The sequence below is a fragment of the Podarcis liolepis genome, assembly GCF_965112155.1.
Source record: "Podarcis liolepis genome assembly, chromosome: 15".
In the NCBI taxonomy this organism is placed as follows: Eukaryota; Metazoa; Chordata; class Lepidosauria; order Squamata; family Lacertidae; genus Podarcis; species Podarcis liolepis.
In genome coordinates this window covers 34,030,502-34,058,114 of record NC_139566.1, presented here as the reverse complement: position 1 = coordinate 34,058,114, position 27,613 = coordinate 34,030,502, and the positions used below count along the sequence as shown (strand labels likewise).

The following is a 27,613-nucleotide window of genomic DNA, read 5'->3' as shown; positions in this document are numbered from 1 at the left end:
AGCTTTTACGAGAGCGTGGATACACTGTGTCATTTGTTATATTGATTTTAATGGATTACTGTTCCTACCTATTATGAATTACTGATTTTATATTGCAAACTGTTTTGTGAATGAGCATTGCAAAATGGCATGTGAATGCTGTGCATTCCATTCAATATTTTCTCACTCTTTTGCCACAGCTTGTCACAACTTCTACACCCTCTCCTTTCTGTTTTGCAAAGGCATTGAACTGTATGCGTGTAATAAAGAGAACTGAAGGGCTTGTGGTTATTTTCAGTTCCTCTTTTCTTCCTTTTGCGGCAAGAGCTACAGTTGCTTGTGAAACCCACAAAAAGTAAGAAAAACAGCTGTAAGGGTGGCCCTTGGGTAATTATGGTCTCTCTGCGTTTATTTATCAGTGAATTTATATACCCAGTGCTTTTTTCTGGGGGAACGCAGGGGTACGCATACCCCTAAACATTTTGTGAATCTTTGTACTTTTGTCCATTTATTGTATTTATTTTCCCCGATTTGACCTATAAAAAGGTGATCTTCTTGCGTCAAAATGAGAGTACCCCTAAACTTTTTTTTTTAGAAAAAAAGCACTGTATATATATACCAACTATTACAAATCTGTCTCAATGGATCGTACAAGTTAAAATGATAAAATAGTAAAATTGTAATAATATAAATGCATTTATTTGTTGCATTTATATCCCACCCTCTTCTCCAAGGAGCTCAGTGTGGCATACATTGTTTTCCCCCATCTCATTTAATCACCACTACTACAACAACTCTGTGAGGTAGGTGTTAAGCTGTGGATGAAGATATCAGACGACACAGCGATTCTTCAAACAGCTCTTGTTTATTCACAGGCCAGAACAGAACTGAACTGAAGGGTTCAGCCAGCCTGCTTATATAGAGCTCCACTACAACACAACAGTAACCACTTTCTGTAACTATCCAATCACTGAACGTCACTTTCAATCCCTTATTTGCCGATGTGGACCTGAGTGAAAACTATCTACAGTATCCCCCTGCTGGTCCAGGGTGAAAACTTCAGTACATAACAGTAGGTTAGGCTGAAAGGCAGTGACTGCCCCAAGGTCACTCAGTGAGCTTCATAGCCAAGTGGGGACTTGAATCCTGGTGTACCAGTTCCTAGTTTGACACTCTAACCACTATATCATAAATAAAATGGAACTGGCAACCCAAGATTGTCATTCTGACACTAAACACCAGAAAAGTCTAGACTACACAGGTAAGGTTTTGGCTGAATAGTGGAATTAGATGAAATTATTATGATTGGCCAATGGGGCCTGTTGACTGCATAGACACCAGGCTTCCTCAACCTCGGCCCTCCAGATGTTTTGAGACTACAATTCCCATCATCCCTGACCACTGGTCCTGCTAGCTAGGGATCATGGGAGTTGTAGGCCAAAAAACATCTGGAGGGCCGAGGTTGAGGAAGCCTGATACACACCATACATTTAAAGCAATTTTCCTCCCACTCACCCCCAGAAAAATCCTGAGAACTATAACTTACTTGTGACAGAGCTACAGTTCCAAAGCGCCTGCAACAAACTACACTTCTCAAGGGCTCTTTGGGGGTTTGTGATTTGAATCTGTGGTGTGTGTGCAGTCAACAAGCTCTAATAATAATAATAATTTTATTATTTATACCCCACCCATCTGACTGGGTTTCCCCAGCCACTTTGTCAGCCAATCATAAATCATTTCAATAAATCCCAATAATCAGGTGCCATTGGTCGTGAAGCCAAAACAGCACCACCCAGACACAAGAGGGAGATACAGCGGTACCTCAGGATGCGAATGGGATCCATTCCGGAGCCCCATTCACTTCCTGAATAGAACGTAAGACGCAATGGCGCGTCTGCGTGAGTTGCGTTTTGACACTTCCGCACATGCGTGTGACATCATTCTGAGCGTCTGCGCATGCGTGAGCGGCGAAACCCGGAAGTAACATCCTCCGTTACTTCTGGGTTGCCGCGGAGCGCAACCTGAAAGCGCTCAGCCTGAAGCACATTCAACCTGAGGTATGACTGTACCAGCAGCCTTGGCAGAAGGCCTCAGGTTTGCAGAAGTGCTCTATGGAAGGATAAGAGAGGTTGACAACCCAAGAACAGCCCAATGAGGACTCAGTGAGAACAGGCCACAGACTTACTCTAGAGCAGGTGTGGTGGGGAGTAGAAAGGATCAAGAATCAGTAGCCTTAGTGGAATAACCTGAACAGGAGTGCTCTGCACTGCAACATTTTGCTGCAGTACTTGTGAAAGAACAAATAGTATATTACAGGTGTGATGATAACATGCCACATCACACCATACATTTAAAGCACTCTTATACAATCTCGCTTCCCCCAATCAATATTGGGAACTGTAGTTTTTTTAAAGGATGCAGATAGATGTCATGGGAAATATTAACAAATAAAGTTCCCAGGGTACCTTTGGGGAAGCCTTGATATAAGATAGCTTTAAATATATGGTGCAGATGTGGCCAACTCTCTCTCCCCACCCCTGCATTTCTGATTGTGTTTTTGTGGTTTGCTCCACCTTTCCTCCATTCTCTTTCTTAATGTTCTTTTTTAATATCTTTGCTGGATTTGGGACTCACAAATATGATATAGGATACCCAGAGAGGGTGGTTGCTGCTGCAGGCTCTCTTGTTTGGTATTCTAATGTCAACCTTCCTTAAATGAAGAATGTGAAACAAAACACAGGGTTTGGAGAGGGAGCCTGTACCAGAGTTGATGACAGGACACTGATGATGCAAGAGGAGTGGTTTTCTAAAATCAAACCATTTCGTAGACCTTCTTCATTCAGGAGTGTTGCCTTGGATTAAAAAGCAGTACAGTGGTACCTCGGGTTACAGACGCTTCAGGTTACAGACGCTTCAGGTTACAGATTCTGCTAACCCAGAAATATTACCTCAGGTTAAGAACTTTGCTTCAGGATGAGAGCAGAAAATGTGCTCCAGCGGTGCGGCGGCAGCAGGAGGCCCCATTAGCTAAAGTGGTGCTTCAGGTTAAGAACAGTTTCAGGTTAAGAACAGACCTCCGGAATGAATTAAGTACTTAACCCGAGGTACCACTGTATATAAATAAACCATAGCAGGAGGCTAGCTTAATTCAGCTGAAATTATAGAATTCCTTTCACTTGCTTCTTTTCAAAAACAACAGTGACCCCTAGAGGTTTGATATTTAACAGCCACATAAACAATTTTAATTTACTGTGGCGTAAACTCCCGTAAGCCTACTTGAAGTGGCCTCTAATCCACGAGAGTTTAGGCCACAATAAATGTAAATTTATGATGTGACTGTTAAATATCAAACCCCCGTACACATACCCAAAACGCTTGGTTTGAGTAAGTTGCCATTTTCTGCAGCATATATATGCATAGCCAGTGCTTTTTTTCCTGGGGGGATACATACCCCTAAATATTTTGTGAATCTAAGTTTGGCCTCATTGAGGGGCAGTATTTCAATATGAGTAGGAAAATGAGAGTATTCCTAAACATTTGTTTTAGAAAAAAAGCACTGCGTATTGCAAACAGGAGAGGAAAAACATTCAGGAGGACTTTTTGCTGTCTGAAATCTGCTACCTCCAATTTATCTGAAAGAGAGGCTCATTCCCTTTCATATTTATAGGGAGCAAGGGGTGCAGTCTGTTTGTTGCTACGGCAAATGGGGGCGACTGGTTGGTACTTAGCCAAATTTTGCTTCCTGTTGCATCACACTGGGCTTTGAGGTGTCAAGAGGAGTTCGGAAAGGAGCAGCTGGGGCAAGGACATAAGGCTTGCTGAGTCCAATAGTGCTTACTCCCAGGTAAGCATGCATGAGACTGAAGCTGTGGCGCATGAGCCTGTTCCATTAGATGTATTATCTTTATCCCACAAAGCATCTTACAAAATTTAAAAATTGTAAAACGTGCTCAAAAGCCTCATTGACTTTTATTGCATTATATTACATTGCATTGCATCCATATTCCAGATTTTCTCCACACAACAATCCTGTAAAATAGATTAGGCTGAGAGACTGTAACTGCCTCAAGGTCACCCAGTGAGTGTTATGGCTGAGAGCAGACTTGAACCCTTGTCCCCCAGGCCCTAGTCCACTACACTTCAGTGGGACTTACTCATGTAAGCATGTAAGGCTACAGCACCCAGAACAGATCTATTCAGAAAGATGTTCAACTGAACTCAATAGGATGTGCTCACAATTAAGTTGCATGAGAGTGCAGCCGGTGGAGGACGAGGATGCAAGACTCCTTTGCAAATACGAGGACCAGATGCTGTGATTAAGAACACGTAGGTTTAACAGTTGTGTAGGAGAGGGGATTTTAGAAGTTGCAGCTTCTGTATTTTCGCGCTGCAGGGGCGAAAAGAGACACACCTGCTCAAATTCTTGCTTATGTACAGTCGGCTCATATGGACCAGACCAAAGTCCTGTCTAGTCCATCTTGGAATACATAATAGTTGTTGTTGTTGTTGTTGTTGTTGTTGTTGTTGTTGTTGTTGTTGTTGTTGTCATATTGTATTTTCTCAATTAATGGAGCCTAAAATGACAACAAATAGCATGTGGGGTGTCTGCAACATTTTTTTAAAAAATGATATTTATTAAATTTTACAGACCATATAAAATTACAAAATTAAAAATAGGCATAGAAAAAAGTAACAATAATAAAAGAAAAAAAATACAAAAATACAAAGACAAAATACATAAAAAGTAAGAAAAAGAGAAAAGTTAGAAAAAAGTCCATGTTTTCATATCTTATATTTCATTTACTTGTTTCCTGACCTCCTCACACACCCCTTTTTTGTATTCCAGTTCACATGATTAATTCAGCAAATCCTTACCCTCTATCATTTATCTTCACATTATCTTCGCATCTTCACATTATCTTAACCTATTATAACTATATATTTCCAATCATTGTCAATCCATATTTACATATTCTTGTTAATCTTTTTACCAATACCGCTTATTTTCAATCCAACATCACTTTAACATTCATTAATTTTACAGTATTTCTGCAAGTAGTCTTTAAATTTCTTCTAGTCTTCTTCCACCACCTCTTCTCCCTGATCTCGGATTCTGCCGGTCATTTCTGCCAGTTCCATGTAATCCATCACCTTCATCTGCCATTCTTCCAGTGTGGGTGAATCTTGTGTCTTTGTCTGCAACATTTTTTGAAGTTAAAAAGGGGTCATCGTAATTATAAAGATTGGGAACCGCTGTCCTAAATCATAAACTCCAATAAGTGTTTCAACAAAACCGCTTGATTGCTATTCTTAGCAGTGTGTCCGTTGTGAGATTCTCTAGTGCAGTCTCCTTCTTCTTTGGGCGTCCAAACTTTTTTCAAAGAGGGCCAGATTTGATGAAGTCAACATGCATGAGGGCCGACCAAAGTTGTTGACCTTCTTTTAAGATTGAAGTTGTTGTTGACCTTTTTTTATTTTTAGGATTTTACCCCAAAGTTGTTGACTTTTTTTTAGAACCCAGGGAAGGAACTGCCTGTGGGGGCTGGATTAAACCGACTGGTGGGCCGGATTAGGCCCCTGGGCTGGACTTTAGACATGCTGCATTGCATGGATTCTCAAAATGTGGTCCATTGAGAGTTTCATGAAGACTGTTGGCATCCATCTGTCTCAGGATGAGGCATCTGATCAAGACCTGCATTTTAAAATGAGCTTAAAAATAGATATATTTGTAAATGTTTTGTATCTCTCATGCCAGGCAGAAACCAGCTGGGTGCTTTGGCAGATGTTTATCTTCCTAAACAGGGCCCCACTGATCTATAAGCAGTTCCTCAGGGTTGTAAAAGGAAATTACAGGCTGGGAGCAAAAGGCCACACTGACCATACAAATTACAGAATACAATCAAGCTGCAAAAACCCAAATTAAGAGTTGGTAAATAGTAAGTTTTATTGTTTAACAGAAGACTCAAGCCATATTTTCATAAGGTTAAAAAGGGCAAGAGCTAATAGAAACAGCAGCTGGCTAGGAAAGGGAGTTGTAAACTGAAGAGGCTTCTCTTTGAAAACGCCATTCCTTCTAAAAATCTATCTATGTTATGTATGAAATATATTGGCTTAAATGTAATTATGCAAAGGATTTAGAAAGTAAGAAATGTTAGATTCTTATGTTAGATTCTTATTTCATTGATGGTGTGTGAGAAGGCGAACCCAAGATCTCTGTTTAAGATAAAAATTAAAAACCATGCACCATCTGTTTTAGCCATCTGTTTTGCAGTGAATAGGGCAATAGGGCAAAGATGATCTGATAATTAAGGTGCCTGGTCGAGGCAAATGTAAGATATATGGCTACTTGTCTGCCATTTATGGATAGAAGGAAATATAGCTCTTTGTCTCCCATAAAAGGTAATAGGAAATGGGTGTATCTTTTATGATTGGTTCTAGCAAACAGCCAATAGGAATTTCAACCAGGCTGATTGGACAGAGGCAGCCAAAGGAGGAGCAAGGGGGCTGGGCTGAGGAAATATAAGCGCTGGCCATCAGGGCTGGAGTGGGCAGAGCTTTGGTATCCATATACCACTGTGTCTCTCATTTATTTGTCTGACAAATAAATTATTATTTTAATTTCTCTATTGTTGCGTTGAATATTTCATTCCAGCTAAGCGTTAACCACAAGCAGGGTGCTACAAGGAGACAATGAAAAAGTGCACCTTTTCAGGTAAAATCAAACTGTCGGAGCATTACAGCACCTGCTGTGACTGTAGAGAGGGATACAGGAGAGACATATTTTATTTCAGGTGAGGCAGTGGAACACACCTGCTTTTTTGCTGCTACAGGTGCACCAAGGAGTTTATTCTCTCTGCGCTCTTCCCAGCGGTCCACAGTATATATCTGTGACTTCGCAGTTGAAGACCAGAAACAGTACACGGCATTGCATTAAATAGGCATCTTGATTTTTAATTGTATGTCTTATTGTTTCTTTTATTGAATTTCAATTTGAATACTGTGGAGTTCAAATTGTAATGCAATTAAATGTAATATATAAGAAATAAAAAAGCAACAGAAGGTTAATTAAATGACCCTACAGCATCTTGCTGTAAGTGTTACACTGCTACAGTTGGCTGAACAATCATTAAGGGGCCCACCGTAAACCTCAGTAATTTTAAAGTGGTCCATGTGAAAGGAAGTTGGGGGACACCAATTTGCCACATGCTTCTGCTCTGTGTGTCATTCCATACTTAATTCTAGGGGGTAGACGCTGGTGGCCATATTGTGGTGGCACCTGTGCTTGCCCCCCCCCCCTCGAAAGGTTTTGAGCAACTAGTCTGAGATGGTATTTGATGGTAAGAGCCAGAATGATGAAGTAGCAAGTGTTAAGACTAGAACTTGAGGCTCCATCATGAATTTCGCTGCATGACTTTGGGGGCAGTCACCCTCTGAACCTAGTCTGCCTCATAGGGCTGTCGTCAGGATATAAGGAAGGAAGGGTAAAAGTGTGGGTGGCGCTGTGGTCTAAACCACTGAGCCTCTTGGGCTTGCCAATCAGAAGGTTGGTGGTTCGGATCCCCATGACAGGGTGAGCTTCCCGTTGCTCTGTCCCAGCTTCTGCCAACCTAGCAGTTTGAAAGCACCCCAGTGCAAGTAGATACATAGGTACCACCACGGCGGGAAGGTAAACGGTGTTTCCATGCACTCTGGTTTCCGTCACGGTGTCCCATTGCACCAGAAGCGGTTCAGTCCTGCTGGCTGCATGACCCGGAAAGCTGTCTGTGGACAAACACCGGTTCTCTCGGCCTTAAAGTGAGATGAGCGCCGCAACCCCATAATCGCCTTTTAACTGGACTTAAGGACTTGCCGATCAGAAGGTCGGCGGTTCAAATCCCCGTGACGGGGTGAGCTCCCGTTGCTCAGTCCCTGCTCCTGCCAACCTAGCAGTTTGAAAGCACGTCAAAGTGCAAGTAGATAAATAGGTACCACTCAGGTGGGAAGGTAAATGGCATTTCTGTGCACTGCTCTGGTTCACTAGAAGCGGCTTAGTCATGCTGGCCACATGACCTGGAAGCTGTATGCTGGCTCCCTTGGCCAATAAAGCGAGATGAGCGCCACAACCCCAGAGTCAGTCATGACTGGACCTAATGGTCAGGGGTCCCTTTACCTTTACCTTTTTAACCATCCAGGGGCCCTTTAGAGAACACTTTGGAGGAAGAAGAAGAAGAAGAAGAAGAAGAGTTTGGATTTGATATCCCGCCTTTCACTCCCCTTCAGGAGTCTCAAAGCGGCTAACATTCTCCTTTCCCTTCCTCCCCCACAACAAACACTCTGTGAGGTGAGTGGGGCTGAGAGACTTCACAGAAGTGTGACTGGCCCAAGGTCACCCAGCAGCTGCATGTGGAGGAGCGGAGACACGAACCTGGTTTCCCAGATTACGTGACTACCGCTCTTAACCACTACACCACACTGGCTCCTAGTGAAGAATGGGGGTTGTCCACACGGGAGCAAAATGCAGACTGCCCCCCCCCCTCCATGCCATTGTTGTCACTGATCTTTCTTGCTTAAAATGGAGGTTGTTGGTTGTTGTTTTTTAAAAAATCATTTCAAAGGATCAAAACCCCCAGCATTTAAAAGAGCGAAAGTTCAGGACAACACTAGGATGGGAAGAACATAATACAGACCCCCAACATTAAAGAGACAAGATGCCGCGAATGCTTCCTTGTGGGCAAGCCAAAAGATGGAAAGTGTAAAACTATACCTTTATCAGGCGACTTTCTGATTACAGTATATGATTATGGAATCCTTTATGTACCGTATTTTTCGCTCTATAAGACGCACCAGACCACGAGACACACCTAGTTTTTGGAGGAGGAAAACAAGAAAAAAAATATTCTGAATCTCAGAAGCCAGGACAGCAAGAGGGATCGCTGCGCAGTGAAAGCAGCGATCCCTCTTGCTGTTCTGGCTTCTGGGATAGCTGTGCAGCCTGCGTTCGCTCCATAAGGCGCACATACATTTCACCTTACTTTTTAGGAGGGGAAAAACTGAGTCTTATAGAGCAAAAAATACGGTACCTTTGCTTTCCCATACCACGGGTATGAATGCCAACCAAATCCAATAGCACAAGAAATGTGTATGAATCATATCACAAGATGGCAGAGCTCTGTCCCAGAGAGTTTACAATCTAGAATTTGGTGCAGAGAGGACATAACAAAGAAAGAGGAGGGAAGGAGAAGGTAACAGAGAATACATTTATTTTTCGTAGGTGATATGGGGTCTACAGGGTTGTGCTTAAAGCTGCCTTAGGTGACTTGTATGCCCAAATTATATTGCAAATTTATGGAAATTAAAAGCATTAAAAGGGTTTTTTTGAGGTTTCAGAAAATCTCAGGCCACACATAAAAGCTTTGAATCATAGGATAAAGAATCCGCTTGTGGGTTGTTTTTTTAATCACTCCAGTGCAAGGACAATCTAATACCCAGCCTTCTCAAGCTACTCCTGTTTTATATGTAATCAGATACAATGAGTGCCTGAGAGCACCCTCCCCACTCTCAAAAGAGCTGTTCAGCTTGTCTGGACTGCTTTAAAACGTTGAAACAGATTGGGGGATGCTGGCGAGAGATAATTTCCAGACACAAACTCATTTGAGCCTTTTATAGCTGGTTCTCTTCCAATTGTAAAGGATTTAGATTGTACAAATGCTGATATTTCAATATGAATGGCAAGCGAGTCTGTTTCATAGAATCAGACAGTACATAATTGGAGCCCTCGTTAAAAATAGATCTGTCAGACGTGTGAAATCATTTTCACTAATAGCAATTTTTAAGTCCTTGTCCAATTTTTTTTTAAAAATAAAAAAACCGACATTGATTGGCATTCCGCTGAGCGACACCATACTGTGTTTTAAACAAATGTCTTGTCTGAGGGAAAATAATTCCAAAGTTTCATGTATATATATTTTGGAATGTACAAAAAGGGCAGCGTTCAATTTGGATGAACATGTTGCCATTTTCCAGCATTTTCCCCATGGAGAATTTTTACCACCATCTTAAATCCATGACAGTCCTAATGGTGGCAGTACTGTCTAAAGGTTGGAGCCATGGCTGACACTGTCTCCCAGGGGTAGCCAAGGTCCAGCAACATCTGGGGGCAACTCCCAACAGCCACAGTTAGCTTGACCAATGAGCAGGGGTGATGGGAATTGCAGTTCAACATCTGCCCTGCCTCCTTGCTTCCAACCAGAATAAGCGGCGACATATAGCCTGTCAGCTTCCTTCTTCTCCAGCTCATTGCTGCCCCCTCCAGAACTCAGCAGGGATGAGGATGGGGACAAAAACTAGAATGAGTTTGCTGTGCCTGTCGTTGGCTCTGGCGCCACCTGCTGTTGGGCTCCCTGCTTTCCATCCTACCAGTCCTAATGAACACAGACCACCAGTGGAAATAAAAGGGTGTGTTGCCTGTTATGTACTGAGTTGAATAGGATCTAAAATGCAGCATTCTGATTGGTCCTAGAACAATAGGATCCAGAATGCAGCAGTCTGATTGGTCCTAGAACAATAGGATCCAGAATGCAGCAGTCTGATTAGTCCACAGGAGCCACCCAATCCAGTTCCAGGTGGAAGAGAATCTGCAACCTGATTGGCCTACAGGAGAATTAGCCCGGAATTAGCCAATCACGTGGGGCCCATTGTGTAAATAATGTATATAAAGCAGACATTCTGGGGGAACTTCCATTCCTCCTCACCACTATGAGCTCAATAAAGACCATGAAATCCACTCTCGACTTCATTGCCATTGAGGACTGATCATGCTCCGTGGGGATGGACAGCTGACTGTGGCAGGCCGGGAGAGGGAAACCAGAGGGAAGGTCGAATGGAGTGGGGAGACTGGGAGGCTGGACAAAAAAAACACTCCACATTGCAACGATCCCTAACTCATATTTGTTTTAGTGCAGGGACACACACACACACACACACACACACACACACACTGACGCCAAAGCTCTGTCTTATCAATTGTGTGCCTCTTCCTTGGCTATTAATCAGGACTTGGTATGCAGCTGCGGTTGTGCTACTCCTACGCCCAGCGGTTGCTCCACCCCATCCCATTATCTTCTTGACTGCGGTTCAGGGCCATCTCTCACACAGATGCTAACAATAGCACCAAAGTGTGTCCGCAGGGATTAGCATAAGGGTGTGTGTGTTTAATGCAGCTTCCAGACAGAGGCTTTCTTTCCACGTCTTCTCATTTTGATGCTTTTACTTTTTGGTGCTCCGGTTTCCCTGTGCTCTCCCCAAGCAGCAGTGGGAGTGTCAGGACCCACAATGATGGTATTGGGAACCTTTGACTCTCCAGATGTTGCTGAACTATAACGCCCATCCTCTCAGCCAAACAGGCACGCTTGCCAGGTGGCCACTGGAAGCGATAGTTTGGAAGGCAAGGAGCCCGATAGTTGACCCAACACAGAGAGAGCCAGAGGCAGCTGATTTTTGTCTTGTCCCCATTATGCCGAGTTCTGCAAGGGAAACACTCAAGACTGAAGAGGAGCAAGCTGACAGCCAGTCTGGACAGGTTGTAAGTAAGAAGGCAGGTAGCTGGGGGCTGGCTGAAGACCAACAGAGTTTGGTGGGGCTGTGCCCCATTTGTTCTAATGGACTAGCGATGGGAGTTGTAGTTTAGCAACATCTGGAGGACCAATGGTTCCCCAGACAGGGAGCCAATGGAAATACAATCATACCTCGGGTTGAATGTGCTTCGGGTTGAGCGCGTTCGAGTTGCGCTCCGTGGCAGCCCGGAAGTAACGGAGTGCGTTACTTCCGGGTTTCGCCACTCGCACATGCGCAGACGCTCAAAATGACGTCATGTGCATGCGCGGAAGCGGCAAAACACGACCCGCAGACGCGCCGTCGCATCGTGCGGTGTAGTGGTAAGAGCAGTAGATTTGTAATCTGGGGAACCGGGTTCGCGTCTCCGCTCCTCCACATACAGCTGCTGGGTGACCTTGGGCTAGTCACACTTCTCTGAAGTCTCTCAGCCCCACTCACCTCACAGAGTATTTGTTGTGGGGGAGGAAGGGAAAGGAGAATCTTAGCTGCTTTGAGACTCCTTCGGGTAGTGATAAAGCGGGATATCAAATCCAAACTACTCTTCTTCTTCAGGATGCGAACAGGGCTCCAGAACGGATCCCGTTCGCATCCCGAGGTACCACTGTATAGCAGCAAAGGCAGACTTATACTAGCACGATCATTTCTACTACACTGGGCACCGAGCCTAGGGAGTGGTGCAGGGCATTGCAACTATGGCACAGTGAATTTAGCTGAACGGAAGGGGTGGTGGTACCAAATTTTGGGCATGCACAGGGAGCCGCCAAAATATGGAAGACTAAAGTCTGCTCCTGATGGCTGAATGCTCATTGCCAATGTTTCCCCTCCGACACAGGGAGAACAATGGGGATGGATGCTGTGACATGATGGAGGGATTGGGACCAAGCAGAGTATCCCACCCTTCTTAAACACGTGAAGGCTGTGTTCTCTGCCATGTATAGGAGCCACTCACCCATAATGTGCCTAGCCTCCACAGGCCCTTGATTTATTTGGTTGCAACTCAGCAGGCTTAATCTGGTGGCTGTGTGTGCAAATTTCATCCACTTCTGCCAAAAGGCGGGAGGGAGTTACAGGCATTTTCAATACATTCCCCATAATAAGAAATGGTGTTTCGTTTTTAACGAAGTTGCTACAGACCTGACACATGAGTCGATTAGGACAGACCACAGAATGTCTCAGAACAGACGGGGCTTCTTCCTGAAGTGATGAGAGATCTGAACCAAATGTTATAAGGCCAGTGCAGATCCCTAAATTATAGTGATTGTTTCTAATTCGTGCATATATTGGCACAGGCAGATTTTACGCAAATATGGACCCTCTTTTCTTCTTTTTGCAGGGTGTGTGTTTTGTTGGTGGCACTATAGTGCGCAGTCAAGAGCCTTTACTAATTAGGCGCAGTACATAAAACACAAACATCATCCAGCATTGTGTTCTCACAGAGGCCAGGCAGCTGCCCATAGGAAGCCTGCAAGATGGCCCTAGAAGCAAAAGCACTTTTCCTACTTGTGATTCCCAGATACTGGCCTTCAGAGGCATACTTCCTCCAACACTGGAGCCAGAACAGTGGAGAAGAGACAGTAATGGACTTAACAAGATTGAACGGTGGTCTGATTCAGCATACAGCTCCTTATATCCCATACAAAATTGTGATATGAGGTACTTTTGTGCCTCTTTCCCAGAACCCACTATGTTGATAAGTCAAAACAAAGTGCTTAAATGCTACAATTTTACACATCCCCCTCAGAAAAAAAACCACACCACATTAACTCAAGAAGCTGAAAAATATATACATATGTATTGAGAGCCACAGAAATTAGAATTACAGACGGAGGGCCACAAAGCCTGAACAGATACATTCCAAAAATTCAAGGTAGTAGAACAGGTGAAATACAGACTGTTAAAGAGATCCCAACCACAAGGTCCTCAAACCATGCACTTGGTAACAACATTGCCTCCAGTCTTCCAGTCAGTTTTGTCTTTATCTTTTAGGCTCTGGTGTAGATCACTCCAAACACTTTAGTGGCTACCATTTTGGTCAGGGATGAAGAACCTGGAACTCCTCCAGTTGCTGTTGGGCTCCAGCTCCCATGAACCTCAGTTGGCCATGGCCAATAGCATGGAATGATCGCAGCCGTAGTCCATCATCATCTGGGAGAGCCACAGTTTCCCCATTCCTGATTTAGGGTCTTCCTACAGGCATGTAGTCCTCACTTGGGAGAGGCTCCCTTGTAGTCCCAATAATACAATAAACCTGGGCAAATATTTACACAATCCTGGGTTTGCCTTCTTCAGCAAGCCAACTTTGCTGCTGCATATCGGATTTTCAACATCAAAGCATACATCTGCATAGTTTTCATGTGTGCATGTATGTATGGTTGTTGGGGTTTTTTTACAGTTGAGGTTATCTACCGAAAGAAAGATTATTTCATTTCACTTATATATATATTTATATATATATACAAAATAATAAAGGCCTTGGGAATCTCTTTGATACCTCTGAAAACACAGTTGAAAACTTGACAGCCATTCCCATGAAAAATATATATCCGAAAGGAATGTTCTCTGTTCTCCCATCCTTAACATTGCAAGAGCCCTTTACTTTGTCATCATCAACTAGTTTTTTTTATTTTTTATTTTTTAAAGCATATCAGGGTAAATTCTGGTCTTCAACCCAAGCAGAAACATAGTACGTGGAGTGTCTCTCATAAACTGTTCTCCATTGCTAATTCAGACAAAGAAGTAAAATGTTAAGGCTTCAAGTTAAAAAAAAATCAAAAAATCAAAACTAATCTCTCTCTCTCTTTCTCTCTCTCCCTGCAAATATAAAACCCACATAATGCCAGAAATCTCAGCATTTTTTATTGTGAATTCAAGCTACAACACTGCAGTTTGCCCAACTCAGTGAAATGACAGCGATGGGAGGAGACGGGATGGCACACCCCAAATCTGTAATGCAAAACTATTGCTGTTTCTTCAGTAAGATGGAGACTTCAATGCAAAAGCTGAATTGTACGGGTCACATTTAAGAACATAATAAGATTCCTGCTGGATCAGACCAAAGGCCTATCTTGTCCAACATGCTGTTCTCACAGTGACATAGCCCTCATGATTCCTGGCCACCAATAGCCTGATCTGCCATGAATTTGTCCAATCCCTGCCCACATTGATTGTAACCGAGACATCTTGCGATTGCATATTCCATTATCACACTGTGCTTTCATCTGTTTTGCATTTCCCACCAAAGATTTGCTTGAAAGGGTGTTTGAAGTACAGGCTTTGAGAAAACTAAGATTTACCTGCACTCAATCATTTATTGTCAGCTTATTCTGCCTTGATCATAATAAAGGATCCATGTCTGGTGTAGAACACCAGAATGAGGGGAACCCAAGTTACATCTTTGGCATGTTGTTTTATGGCGACTCCATCTAATTTAACCAACCGGAACAAATGACTGTGTAATCCCATAAATATCTAGTCACAAGTGAGCCCCACCAAGTTCAATGGGATTTGACTCCCAGATTATAGGATTGTAGCTTCATTCTCACATCGGCCTTTGTTTTACCCAGTCAGGAGCTGGAAAAACACACCAGCTTGCTTGAACTTGATTGGATGCCTGTGTCCCCGATAGTTAAAAGAGTTAGCCAAGATCCAATGGGGTGTATGTGAAATCAGAGCATATGCCCTGAGTCTTATAATACGGGATACCCTTTGCTTTGGGACGCGGGTGGCGCTGTGGTCTAAACCACAGAGCCTAGGGCTTGCTGGTCAAAAGGTCGGTGGTTCGAGTCCCCGCGACAGGGTGAGCTCCCATTGCTCGGTCCCTGCTCCTGCCAACCTAGCAGTTTGAAAGCATGTCAAAATGCAAGTAGATAAATAGGTACCGCTCCGGTGGGAAGGTAAACGGCGTTTCCGTGCGCTGCTCTGGTACGCCAGAAGCGGCTTAGTCATGCCGGCCACATGACCCGGAAGCTGTCTGTGAACAAACGCCGGCTCCCTCGGCCAGTAAAGCGAGATGACTGGACTTAACGGTCAGGGGTCCCTTTACCTTTACCCTTTGCTTCAGCAATCGCCAGGTAAATGGCTAACCAAAAAGAGGAGAATCAATTCCCTCCATTTTCTCTTGCTCTGTCCTTCCCCAAAATCCCCCTGCTTACAGTTGATGCTGAATAGGCTCTTTTCAATGGAGAATGGGCTATTTCAGGGCTCACCCCACTGCCAAGGAAACAGCCCGGGCATCATTATTTTCACTTTTTAGACACTCGGTTAAAAGACATTTTTATTTACCCAGGCTATTGGTGTTTATGGTTTTGAAATCATACTTCTGCGTGATTCTAGCCTTAATTGTGGTGCTCAGCTTTTAGCGGGGTGGGGTAGGATTCATACTTTTTAATTCTATTTTTGGATAAGCACATGGCAGTGTTCAGTTTTAAAATTTTATTTGGCTTTTATTTTATCTGTTGGTACTTTATCTTCCTGTTAAGTTGCTCTGCAGCATTTTATTTTTTTTAAACAAAGCGACAAACAAATGCAATAAATAATATTACTGACAAAAGAGAAAGAGACCAAATCAGTACACAGAGAAACAACCCCTTCAGGTCTTCAGAGCACCTCGGTTGAGACAAGCCTGGCTGGATCAAAGCCTGTGTGCGAATCAAAAATGGCACCTATGAACTGTAAACTTTTATGGGATGCAGTAGCCCTGTTCATATAGGGTGTCATGTGCCGCCTCTTGCTCCATTGATGTTTGTGACCCAAGTTTTATAAGTATGCATGGAACCATAAGAGATCCAAAGCTTAAGTGCTGATCCAAAGGTATCTATTTAAGTCTATTACTGATTCGGGAAATTATCCTGTCTTTCCACAACCTTCCACCTTTTGTCCATTCCCTCCCCCACCTGCCACAGACACCCCTGCAATCCTGTTTGCCACCATAAATCTGCCCAATTCAGTGGCGATCAGTGGGGTGACAGATGTCGCAGCCAGATCGCCCTCACATCCAATTCAGTGGCAAATTTAGCAAAACGGAAGGAATCTCTGGATTGACACCTGACAAGCTCGTCCTAACCCGTATGTGCACCAAAACCACGCTGAACTCTCTGGGCCTTTCTTCTTAGCTGATGTATTTAGAATCACAGCATTAGACAGAAATAGGGCAGAACTGGGTGCCTCTGCCTTTTTTCAGGTTAATGCTAATCTGCAGATGCAGACTTCCAGGAAGATTTGAATAATTTACTGTCGTCTCTGGGCCACTCAGGCTATTTTAAATGCAAACTTCAAAGAAGAAGAAGAGGGGTGGAATCCGGGGCTATCATAAGCCTATTAATATGAAATGTATCTCCCCATCCCAGAGGAGTCTTGTGTCTGGATTTAACAAGCTACTGTTTGCAGCTTGTGTGTGCACGGATCCATCATACATCTTAACCTAATATGTCTTCCCCAAATGCATTCAGTTTTCAACCTCTATCCCTACAGCTACTGCAGCTTGGTAATGAAAGCTTCAGAATCACCCAACCCACACATAAAAATAGGGTTGTATCCAATTAAGTGCTACTCAGAGTAGACCTATTGAAGTTAATGCACCAAAATTAGTCATGTGCATCCGTTTCAATGGGTCTGATTTGCATGGGACTAGCATTAGATACTGTCCATAGTCTTACCCAGGGGTCAGCAAACTTTTTTTCAGCAGGGGGCCGGTCCACTGTCCCTCAGACCTTGTGGGGGCGGACTATATTTTTGGGGGGGAAATGAACGAATTCCTATGCCCCACAAATAACCCAGAGATGTGTTTTAAATAAAAGCACACATTCTACACATGTAAAAACACTAGGCAGACCCCACAAATAACCCAGAGATGCATTGTAAATAAAAGGGCACATTCTACTCAAGTAAAAACACACTGATTCCCGGACTGTCTGTGGGCCAGCTTTAGAAGGTGATTGGGCCAGATCCGGCCCCCGGGCCTTAGTTTGCCTACCCATGGTCTTAACTTTGAGCAGGTATTCTGAAGTCTCAGCTGGGCAACACTGAAGTTAACCTTTACCAATCATCTGTAGCTGATATTTCCCCGACAAAGTCAGGTAAGCACTGCTATCACTTGGCTGACATTTCAGTAAACTAGGCTGCATCCTAAATCAGTTAAAAGGTGAAGTCAATACATAATAGATAAAGGCCTTTCAGCCGTTTGGGCTTCACAGCTTGAAAAGACACAAGTGCAATGCAGTGAATCAAAAACTGGCACCGCTGTCAGTCTCTCTGTGTACCAGCTGCCCCTTTTACATATTAAAAATAAGTTTTAAGAGCACCGCAATTAGCACCCACGTGCCTAAGTTATTTGCTGCCTTATTGTGTGTGCTTTTAAACATTAAGAAAAAAAATCCAAAGGGGGCTGCTGCTCTACTTTGGTTGCATCTGTGGTTGAGGCAAGATTCCATCTTTGTGAGTTCCAATATGAACCAGTGTGAATGACGACGCTTGAAAGAATGGAGTAGACCCACTGAAATTAGTGGACATGGCTAACTTAGGTGCTTTCATTACAATCTGTCTACTCTGAGTAGAACTGAGTTGGACCTACAGAGCCTAGGACTTGCCGATCAGAAGGTCGGCGGTTCGAATCCCCACGACGGGGTGAGCTCCCGTTGCTCGGTCCCTGCTCCTGCCCACCTAGCAGTTCGAAAGCACGTCAAAGTGCAAGTAGATAAATAGGGACCACTCCAGCAGGAAGGTAAATGGCGTTTCCATGTGCTGCTCTAGTTCACCAGAAGCGGCTTAGTCATGCTGGCCACGACCCGGAAGCTGTACACCGGCTCCCTTGGCCAATAAAGCGAGATGAGTGCTGCAACCCCAGAGTCGGCCACGACTGGACCTAATGGTCTGGGGTCCCTTTACTTTTACCTAACCTAGTGTGTGGATTGGAACAAACAGGGGTGTTGTCACAGATGAGTTGACAAGGCCTCAAATCTCTTCCTATGTGCTCTGAGTATTTCTGGGTTGGGTAATCGGGGGTGACCTAGGTTACTGAGTACATCATCCTCATCCTCATCATTATTATTGGAGGATGATAAATTGATTTGAGATGGCTTTATCTAGAGATGATTTGGGGTTAATGAATGGAGGTGAGGGAAGGGGAATTGGGTGCAATAAGTGGGAATGAGTGGGAAATTAGCTAGCTTGTGACATTTCTATTTTAAATTTGACTCTATTCATACAAATCAGCATATGCTAATTTTATGCATTTCTGTGTATTTGGGCCCATGTCCCAAATCTGTTAAGTACACAGCAACAACTCTGGGAACACAGCTAGCCATTCGTCTTTGCATTTTGCCAAATTTTGCAATGCAGCATTCAAGTTTTAGGTTTTTAAATATCAAAATAGGAATGCATATTTGGATAGAAAATGTGTTCAAAAGATACATATTTAAATATGTACTTAAACGCAAACCTTTGAGCAGTGGTTTTTTAATTGAAGATGAATGCAGAAACAGGGCACAGCAGAAGGGACTTGCGTGAACACTTCTGGAAGTGAGATGCTCCAGAAACTGAATGATTTAGCTATCCCTAACCTACTGAAGCCAAAACCACAATAAATCTTGTGGCACCTTAAATGCTAACACATTTATTAGGATACAGACTTTCATGACCCTGAGAACCCTCTTCATTGAATTCACAATGCAACTGATGAGATTAGTCTGCAAGCTGATAAACAGCTGCATTGTCCCAGTGAACTCAATGGGCTTGCAGGGATCAGCAAGCTTTTTCAGCAGGGGGCCAGTCCACTGTCCCTCAGACCTTGTGGGGGGCCGGACTATATTCTGAAAAGAAAAAAATAAATGAACGAATTCTTATGCCCCACAAATAAGCCAGAGATGCATTTTAAATAAAAGCACACATTCTACTCATGTATAAACACCAGGCAGGCCCCACAAATAACCCAGAGGTGCATTTTAAATAAAAGCACACATTCTACTCATGTAAAAACACGCTGATTCCCGGACCATCTGCGGGCCGGATTTAGAAGGCTATTGGGCCAGATCAAGCCCCCGGGCCTTAGTTTGCCTACCAATGGGCTTGCTTCTCTTACTTCTGAGTAGGCATGCATAGGATTGCACAGTTATTTTAGGAACAGAACAGAATACAAACAATGAACAGATAACAAAAGCAGCTTACCAAAAACAAAACAGTAGAATAATACCTCCATCAAAACAACAATCAAAAGACAACAGTACTAAAACTCACACTAAAAAGACCCACACTATAATGAATTAAATTACTAAATGCTAATCACTAATTAAATTCTAGCTTGAATTAAAATATTTTACCATCCATCGAAAGGCACAGGGGGAGCCTAACAAATTTGGCCCAAAAGGAGTTTCTTCATTGTGGTGCCAGCACAGAAAAGGCTCTGTATCTCATGCCCTGCACTCCCTGCCAGATCTCACATATGGACAATATTCAGGGTCTGTAAGGCTGATTACAAAGCCTGAGCAGATTCACACAAAAGCAGGTACTATAGCTTCTGAGATAATCCAGTCCTAAACCATTTAGGGTTTCAAAGGCCAATTATCACCACGTTAAATTGAGCCTGGAAACAAACAGATTACCAAAGCAGATGAAGTAAAATTGGAATTATATGCTCTAATAATCTCCAAGCACCAGTTAATCTTCTTTTGCAGGGCAGAAGTGGGCCCTGGGGCCATGAATGCTTCTAACACAATGTATTTGCCACAACATAAGGTGCCACAAGACTTTCCACTGTTGTTGCTGTAGGTGCAAACAATCCCAAAGAATTGGGAAGGGAGAAATTTCTTGCTGATGTCATGGAAAGCCAGCCAATCAGCATCATGAACAGACAACCAGCTTTGGCTGCAGACTTTCAGAATTATTATGTTTCAGAGTTTTGCCCGGGAGACAAGGAGTCGTTATGGTCGGACTGAATGCTGTAAAAGGATTCCCAGGCTAGTCGCATTGCTTCTTAAACATTCCATTTGTTCTTCCCCTAAAATCATGGAGTTTGCTTAATATTATGCAAAGGATCAGCTGCTTAGGTTGCCAGTGCCAGCGAAAGGGAAGACCCCAGCTCCTTGACTGCTGTGACATTGTAGTCTAATTACACACATCCTGTCTTTGAACACTAAGCACTATCAATACGGGTGCTCCAATATCCCGAGGCAGCCCTCTGCACACCACTGTTGCTTTTCACTGTCCCATTTTGAAACTGTAACAATTTTAACCACCCCACCAGTGCAGTGCAAAGCCACAGCTTGTATCCAATGGTAAACCCCACTCAGAGCAGACCCACTGAAATTAATGGACATGGCTAACTCATTGTCTATGGGACGCGGGTGGCGCTGTGGGTTAAACCACAGAGCCTAGGACTTGCCGATCAAAAGGTCGGCGGTTCGAATCCCCGCAACGGGGTGAGATCCCATTGCTCGGTCCCTGCTCCTGCTAACCTAGCAGTTCGAAAGCATGTCAAAGTGCAAGTAGATAAATAGGTACCACTCCAGCGGGAAGGTAAACGGCATTTCCATGCGCTGCTCTGGTTCACCAGAAGCAGCTTAGTCATGCTGGTCACATGACCCGGAAGCTGTACGCCGGCTCCCTCGGCCAATAAAGTGAGATGAGCACCGCAACCCCAGAGTCGGTCACGACTGGACCTAATGGGCAGGGGTCCCTTTACCTAACTCATTGTCTAATTTCCATGTGCTGTTCTATGAGCCTGATCAGCTGAAACACTTGGACCAAGTTCATGCTCTGGTACTAAACTAGCTCCATATACCCACTGCCCCAGGCTGTGATCCTGTGTGCAGTTACAGGAAAGCAAGGGCAGGCTCACACAAGTCTCCAGAACCATACATGCACTTGGGCGGCAGATCTGTGCATGCACAGCCACTCACATACCACATACATGATGGAACGTGATGCAGCTGTACACATGTACATTCCTCCATCTGCACCTCCCCAGTTTTCTATGATTCCTCCACCCTTGTTCTCTCAGAAGGCAGGATCAGAGGATGCCACACATTTTGGTGCGCACTGAGTAGATTGTATTCATTTTGCTAGACATTGCGCTGTTTCCAAATTGGAGATGGCACAAAACTGGCCACATGTTCTGTTGAAATTTCGCTCGGTAGTTCATCATTCTGTTAATAAATATCCTTGCACCTTTCCGTGAACATAAGAATGATGCTTCTGAGTCTCAAAATTGTAGTTTGAGAAATCGCCTCCGCTGCGCCGACCCTTTAGCTGAACCCCAGGCAGACAGAACCACAGGGCTAGTTGGCTTCAGAAGACGAAGACTAATGACAAAACAAATAAACAAACCCACAGGTGCCATGAAACATTTCCTGATCCAGAGTGCTCATAGAGCGATGTGCTTATCCAGGTGCAAAATCCTGTACCATTCCCATGAAACGCGTTTTTTGGGGGGGTTGCCTGCAGTTTAGACTTGGAACCATTGCAGCCTTTTTTGTTTCCTCTTTAGAATCTTTTAGCAGTCCCCCCGCTCCCCTTATCTAAGAAACCAAAACAGTTGGGAAAATAATGAAACAAGGATGAGAGAAGAAAACTTAAAAGGCACTGAAGGTTCAAACCAGACATGGTGTTGAATACATCTTTGCATCTGATCTGCAGGTTTAGTCAAATGCAAAATCCATCAGTTGGAGGCTGGGGGCGGAATATGACCCATTTATAATGGGATTAAGAGAAGAGCAGAGGGGGAAATTCAACTTCCTCTTGCGATGTGGCCATCCTGGGGAGAAAACCTTCTTAGGAAGGCCATATACTGAGTCAGATCATTGGCTCATCTAACTCAGTATTGTCTATACCAGGGGTCTGCAACCTTTAAGACAAAAAGAGCCACTTGGACCCGTTTCTGAAGGAAAAAAAACCTGGGAGCCGCAAAACCATTGCGACATTTAAAACAAATATATCTCCAGAGCCGCGATCTGACAGCGGGCGGGAAGGTGACATTGGGACTAACGCACGCACCGCCCCCATGCGGCGTCACAGCCAGTACAGCGCCCGCCACAGTGGGGAGTGTCGGGGCGCACAATGCGCCTCCTCCCCTCGCTAGTATCCGCCCCGGAGCCGCGGCAAAGGTGTAAAAGAGCCACATGCGGCTCCGGAGCCGCGGGTTGCAGACCCCTGGTCTATACTGACTGGTCACAGCATTACAGGATTATAAACAGGGCTCTGTCACTGTCCCACCCAAAGATGAGGGGTCTGAACCTGATCTTTTGCATGCAGAGCATATGTTCCACCACTGAAGTATGGTCTTCCCCACTTCTGAAGCATGCATTGACTTGGGGAGGAAATCCCACCATTGATATCAATGGTAACTTTCCTTCCAATGCAAACGTCACCTCCAGATTAAGGATTTTCCTCTGGTGGCAGCAGAAGAGGAAAGGATTAACTTGACCACTCCCCGCCTGCATGGATCCCATTCATTATCAGTGGTTGACCGGAAGAACCAGAAGCATGCCCCAGAGAAGGATCCATGCCTCTTCTATCAAAACCACTCTGCAGAGAGGAAGCCAGCTGTGGCTGTCACCAGCTGTGTGACTTTGCAGGGTGCCAGTGCCGGCTGAAGGGCTCTCGACTGAGAGGGCCGAAATATGCTAAAACAAAACACTCAAGTTTTTGAAAGCAGAGCTGTTTCGAGAGTTGGCTGGACGTGACTTGGCTGCATGGTCCGCTGAAGTTGTGTGTGTTTGTATTTATTGCCACGTTTAGTTAATTTGATGTGCGTGGTTAAATGCAGCAATGCAGGGAGGGGGCAAGAATAAGATCAGGATTGCTGGCGCTGCAGTGAGATCCTAGCTTAGTGGTAGAGACAGTCCCAGAATCAATTCCAGGTACCTGCAGCTTGAAAAAGATTTGGGTGGAAGGATCAGCCAATGGGCAAGACTCTTTACTTGAGACCCTTGGTGGGCCGCTGACAGTCAGGGCAGATAATACTAGATGAACAGATACAAGGCATAAGGCATCTTTCCGTCTTCTGCTGAGGAAACCGGGGCTAACTTTTCCACTCAATGGCTGTTGGTCCATTAGGGCGAATGGGGTACTGCCCCACCAACCTCAGTCTGCCCTCAGCCAATCCCTACCTGCCTCCTTACTTACAGCCAATCCAGGGGTTGCACTGACTGTCACCTTCCTCTGCCCTAGTCTAACTGTTGCCCTTGTAAAACACAGTAGGGAGGAGGCTAGGGACTAAATAGAATAAGTTGGCTCTGCTTGTCATTTGCTCTGGCGCCACCTACTGTTGGCCTCCCTGCCTTCTACCCTACCAGTTTGACTGGCACCTGACATCACTGTTTCAGTTATTATTTGGTGACTCCCTTGCCTTGTAGCTGGTGGTTGTGCTGCAAGTGAAAAATTCCAGGTTTCCCTGTGCAGAACAAATATAAACTTAATGGAGGCCATTTTAAACTGGTAAATAGAACAGGATTTACCTCCTCCCTACTCAGTACTGTAGTCACGATCTCATTCAGGTCTCCTGCAAATGGTCTCTGGTGTCACCTCTCATTTATACACCTGGATGTTAAACTTTTAAAAACTCTTACCCCTTCACTTAGGGACACTTATAAAAGAAATCATTTGAATAATAAAAAAAGAAAGGTTTAAGGCAATCACGTTAAGCATCAGGTCCCTAAATGCAATGCTTTTTCAACTTGCTTTTCTCTAAAAACGTGCAAATCCAATAGTGTCCGTGATTGACAACTCTGGGGCGGCAGGACAAGAAACACTTTCTACTTCAGAGAATGAACATCTTGAATCTTTGTAAACAAGTCGCTTGAGGATTTTCTTTTGTCTCCAGATTCCCATTCATGGGAGCTCTAGCCAGCGTGAGCACCAGCACTGGAATATACCTGACTTGTCTCTAAATATTTAGGGTTCACTGATCATCAGGCAAGCAATAAAATCTATCTCCTACAGGCACGTGCCCGGCTGACAATCACACACTATCAGTTATGCACGCAATCATGTGCGTGCACACACACACACACACACACACACACACACACACACACACACAGCAAATTTCGACAGATCATATAATACCTTGCACTGAGATTATACACACTGCACCTGTGCAAGACAACACATTGTATTACAGCCCATCTCCAGTAGCACAAAAAGAGGAGGAAGGAGGATGGCTGTTTACATTAATAGGTTACCATCCAAATATTTGATTTTCTCTCTCTCTCTCTTGAGCAAGACAGGCTTTTTTCTTTTTTTAAAAAAAAACCTACCTAAAATTGTCCAAGGAAGAAAATTGTCCTTGCTTGTTTAATGGTTCTAGGACATGGACAGATGCAGTTGTTGACACAGAATCTCCTACACGACCACAAATGGCAATAGGGTAACTAAGAAACCGCCCCTTTCCTTATTTTGCCCATATAGACCAGTCTCCAAGATGGTTGCTGGATGACTACTGGGAACCCACTGGCCTCCTTCAGTTGAAGAGGGATACAATCAACATCACTTGGGAGTTCTTCCTCATGTGTTTGCTCACCAATGCAGAGATCCATACATGGTCACACGTGCGCATGACCTTCAATGTACCTGTGAGCTTCCCCATTCATTCCAATGGAAGAAGCAGATCTGTCCTCATGAACATGAGGACAGGCACAAGGAATCTGCATTCTCCCTGGAAATGAACCAGAAACCATTGTAGGCAAGGAACAAGCCAACCCTGCTGATTAGGGGCAACGGTCTGCTACATACTCAACTTCTCCAAACAATTGAACAGTTTGATCACTTGTAGGCCAAACCCGCTACCCAAATATATAAAACCCTTGTTGGGCTCAGCCGCTCCTTCATATTCTTTTCCATCAACCCTGGAGAGTTTAAGAGAAAACACTAAGCCCACATGAAATTGTTTTTAGACCACAGCACGACAATGTCCACATGACAAGGTTTGGTGGACAGAGACAAACGCACAATAGCTTTCCCATTCTCTTCCACGCACAAAAAACCCAAAAAACCCTCTGAATTGTGGTGCCATACGTCAGCAGATGTTAAATTAGTTCCCAATTGTCTGTTCAGGATAGTTTCCAATGAGCTGTACAAAGTCTGATTCCTTCAAGAATAAGGCTGCAGCTGGTTTTTGGCCAGAAAAAAAAAGATTGTGTGTATGTATTTTTTTTTAATAAAAACAACACAAAATAATACAGAAAGGTCACCATCAGCTGCTGCTCCTACTTTTCATCTTGTTGGCATTATTGTGTGACTCTTCACAGTGCACCTAGCTTCATGGCCGGGTTTGCGGATGGCTCTTTATATTACGAATTTCTTTTTATACTGAAATTTCGTAGGTTGTTCCACCCACTCCAGACACTTTCTTAACGTTTGAGTGTCTAGCAGGACTCATGGGGGGCCCCTGAGAGCTAGACGTTGAACCTAGCCGACACTCTACTCTGGAAATTCCTTTTGGCTGTCCATTAATTTTACTGTGAGGTGTCTTCAACTGGATGTCTTCCCTGTGTTGGAAGAAAGACAATGGGATTGGGAGTTAGTAGACAGAAAGCAACAGAAACCAAAGCTCAACATAAACTTCCAAGAGGTTGTTTATGCTCTGGTTCCGCAAAGAACAGCCAAGAGAACACATTCGCAAGAGCCACTTGCTTAGGAGACAGAAAGACCTAATATGAACCATTGTTGTAGTCACTGAGTTTTGTTTAGGAAGACAGCTTTTTTTCCTATGGCAGGGGTGGGGAATCTGTGGCCTGCTAGAATACTGGACTACAATTCCCATCACCCCTGAACATTGGCCATGCTGGCTGGGGATGATGGGAGGTGCAGTACGACGACATCTGGGGGGCCACACGTTCTCCAGCTTTGTGATATGGAATTAGCTCAGAAGAAAATGGTTCCATGTGTTTATGGTGGGGGAAAAACATGTTGTGTACAGGACTGATTGGCTGAAATATCACTCACCCACATACCCAAAGCAGTTTTTACTCAACACTTTAAAAAAAAAAAAATCTGGTTTAAGGAGAGAGAAGGATGGGCATACATTTAATTTAACAGATATGTGCCATTTTATTCATTTTTCAAAATCGGGCGGCTCGGCTGAAGTATGGCAAAAGGCAGTGTCTAATGAACTGCACTTGATTCGCTGACTGATATAATAATTAATAATAATAATAATAATAATATTTTATTTATACCCCACCCTTCCTGGTTCAGAAAACCGGGCTCAGGGCGGCTAACAACAAATTTAAAACACTTAATTGATGCAACAAAAAAACAGCATAAAATACCGTACAAAACGTGAAGAACAATAAATTCAGAATTCAAAAACCAGTTTAAGGGGAAAATCCATCCAATAAACATTAGATGATCACCAGGGCTAGCTGGCTAAATTAGTCCTATTTGGGCCAGCGAGGAGACCAGGGGAGAATTAGCTGTGGGATCCCAGAGCGGGTAACCTTCATAAAACGGGGAGGGGGAGGGAAGGAAGGGGAATAAAAGATCAGGCTAAGTTCAAATTGAAAGCCAGGCGGAATAGCTCTGTCTTACAGGCCCTGCGGAAGGAAGTTAAATCCTGCAGGGCCCTGATCTCATCTAGCTGTCAAAGGTGGTGGGGAAGCCAGGCTTCAGTTTCAGGAGAAACACAAACATACCAAGTCCTGCCACTGTAATTTCTTAATGTTATCTGCCTGACCTCCAAGGAGCTGAAGAAGGCATACATGAGCTTGTCCCACTTTATCCTCACAATAGCCCTGAGAGGTAGGTCAGCCCTTGAACCAATGCCCCCTAGTAATCTTCATGGCTCAGTAAGTATTTCAACCCATGTTTGCCTTCTCCACGTCCAGTAAGACAAGCTCTGACATACTACATGAGAATGAAATGCTTCAGAAATGCCAGGTCCACCACCTACAGGTGTGAGGAGAGGAAGATTCCATACACCTAAATGTTATTCTACTCCAATGCAAACATGGCAAAATGCAGTTGTTGTTGTTGTTGTTTTAAAAAACTGCACGTTCCCACACATCATTCAAATTAAACTGCAACGTTTCCCAGGAACTATCCCAGGAATTGT

The 27,613-nt window shown here is 44.0% G+C and overlaps 1 protein-coding gene and 1 long non-coding RNA gene across 2 annotated transcripts in view; one reads left to right on the top strand and one right to left on the bottom strand.

The window, feature by feature from the left end:
- Positions 1 to 9,040: 9,040 nt before the first annotated feature.
- LOC310695121 lies at positions 9,041 to 14,198 on the top strand. Its single transcript, XR_014519933.1, has 2 exons — positions 9,041 to 9,200; positions 12,905 to 14,198. It is a non-coding gene; the product is annotated as an uncharacterized lncRNA (long non-coding RNA).
- The window catches only part of ZDHHC8 (zDHHC palmitoyltransferase 8), a 134,294-nt gene continuing 120,025 nt past the window's right edge, over positions 13,345 to 27,613 (bottom strand). The window contains exons 11-12 of the mRNA XM_083479038.1: positions 22,722 to 26,048; positions 13,345 to 22,398 (exon numbers count right to left, since the gene is read on the bottom strand). Coding sequence (XP_083335164.1) covers positions 25,865 to 26,048 — 184 coding nt within the window. The 3' untranslated portion in view covers positions 13,345 to 22,398; positions 22,722 to 25,864. The remainder of the gene's footprint in view (positions 22,399 to 22,721; positions 26,049 to 27,613) is intronic.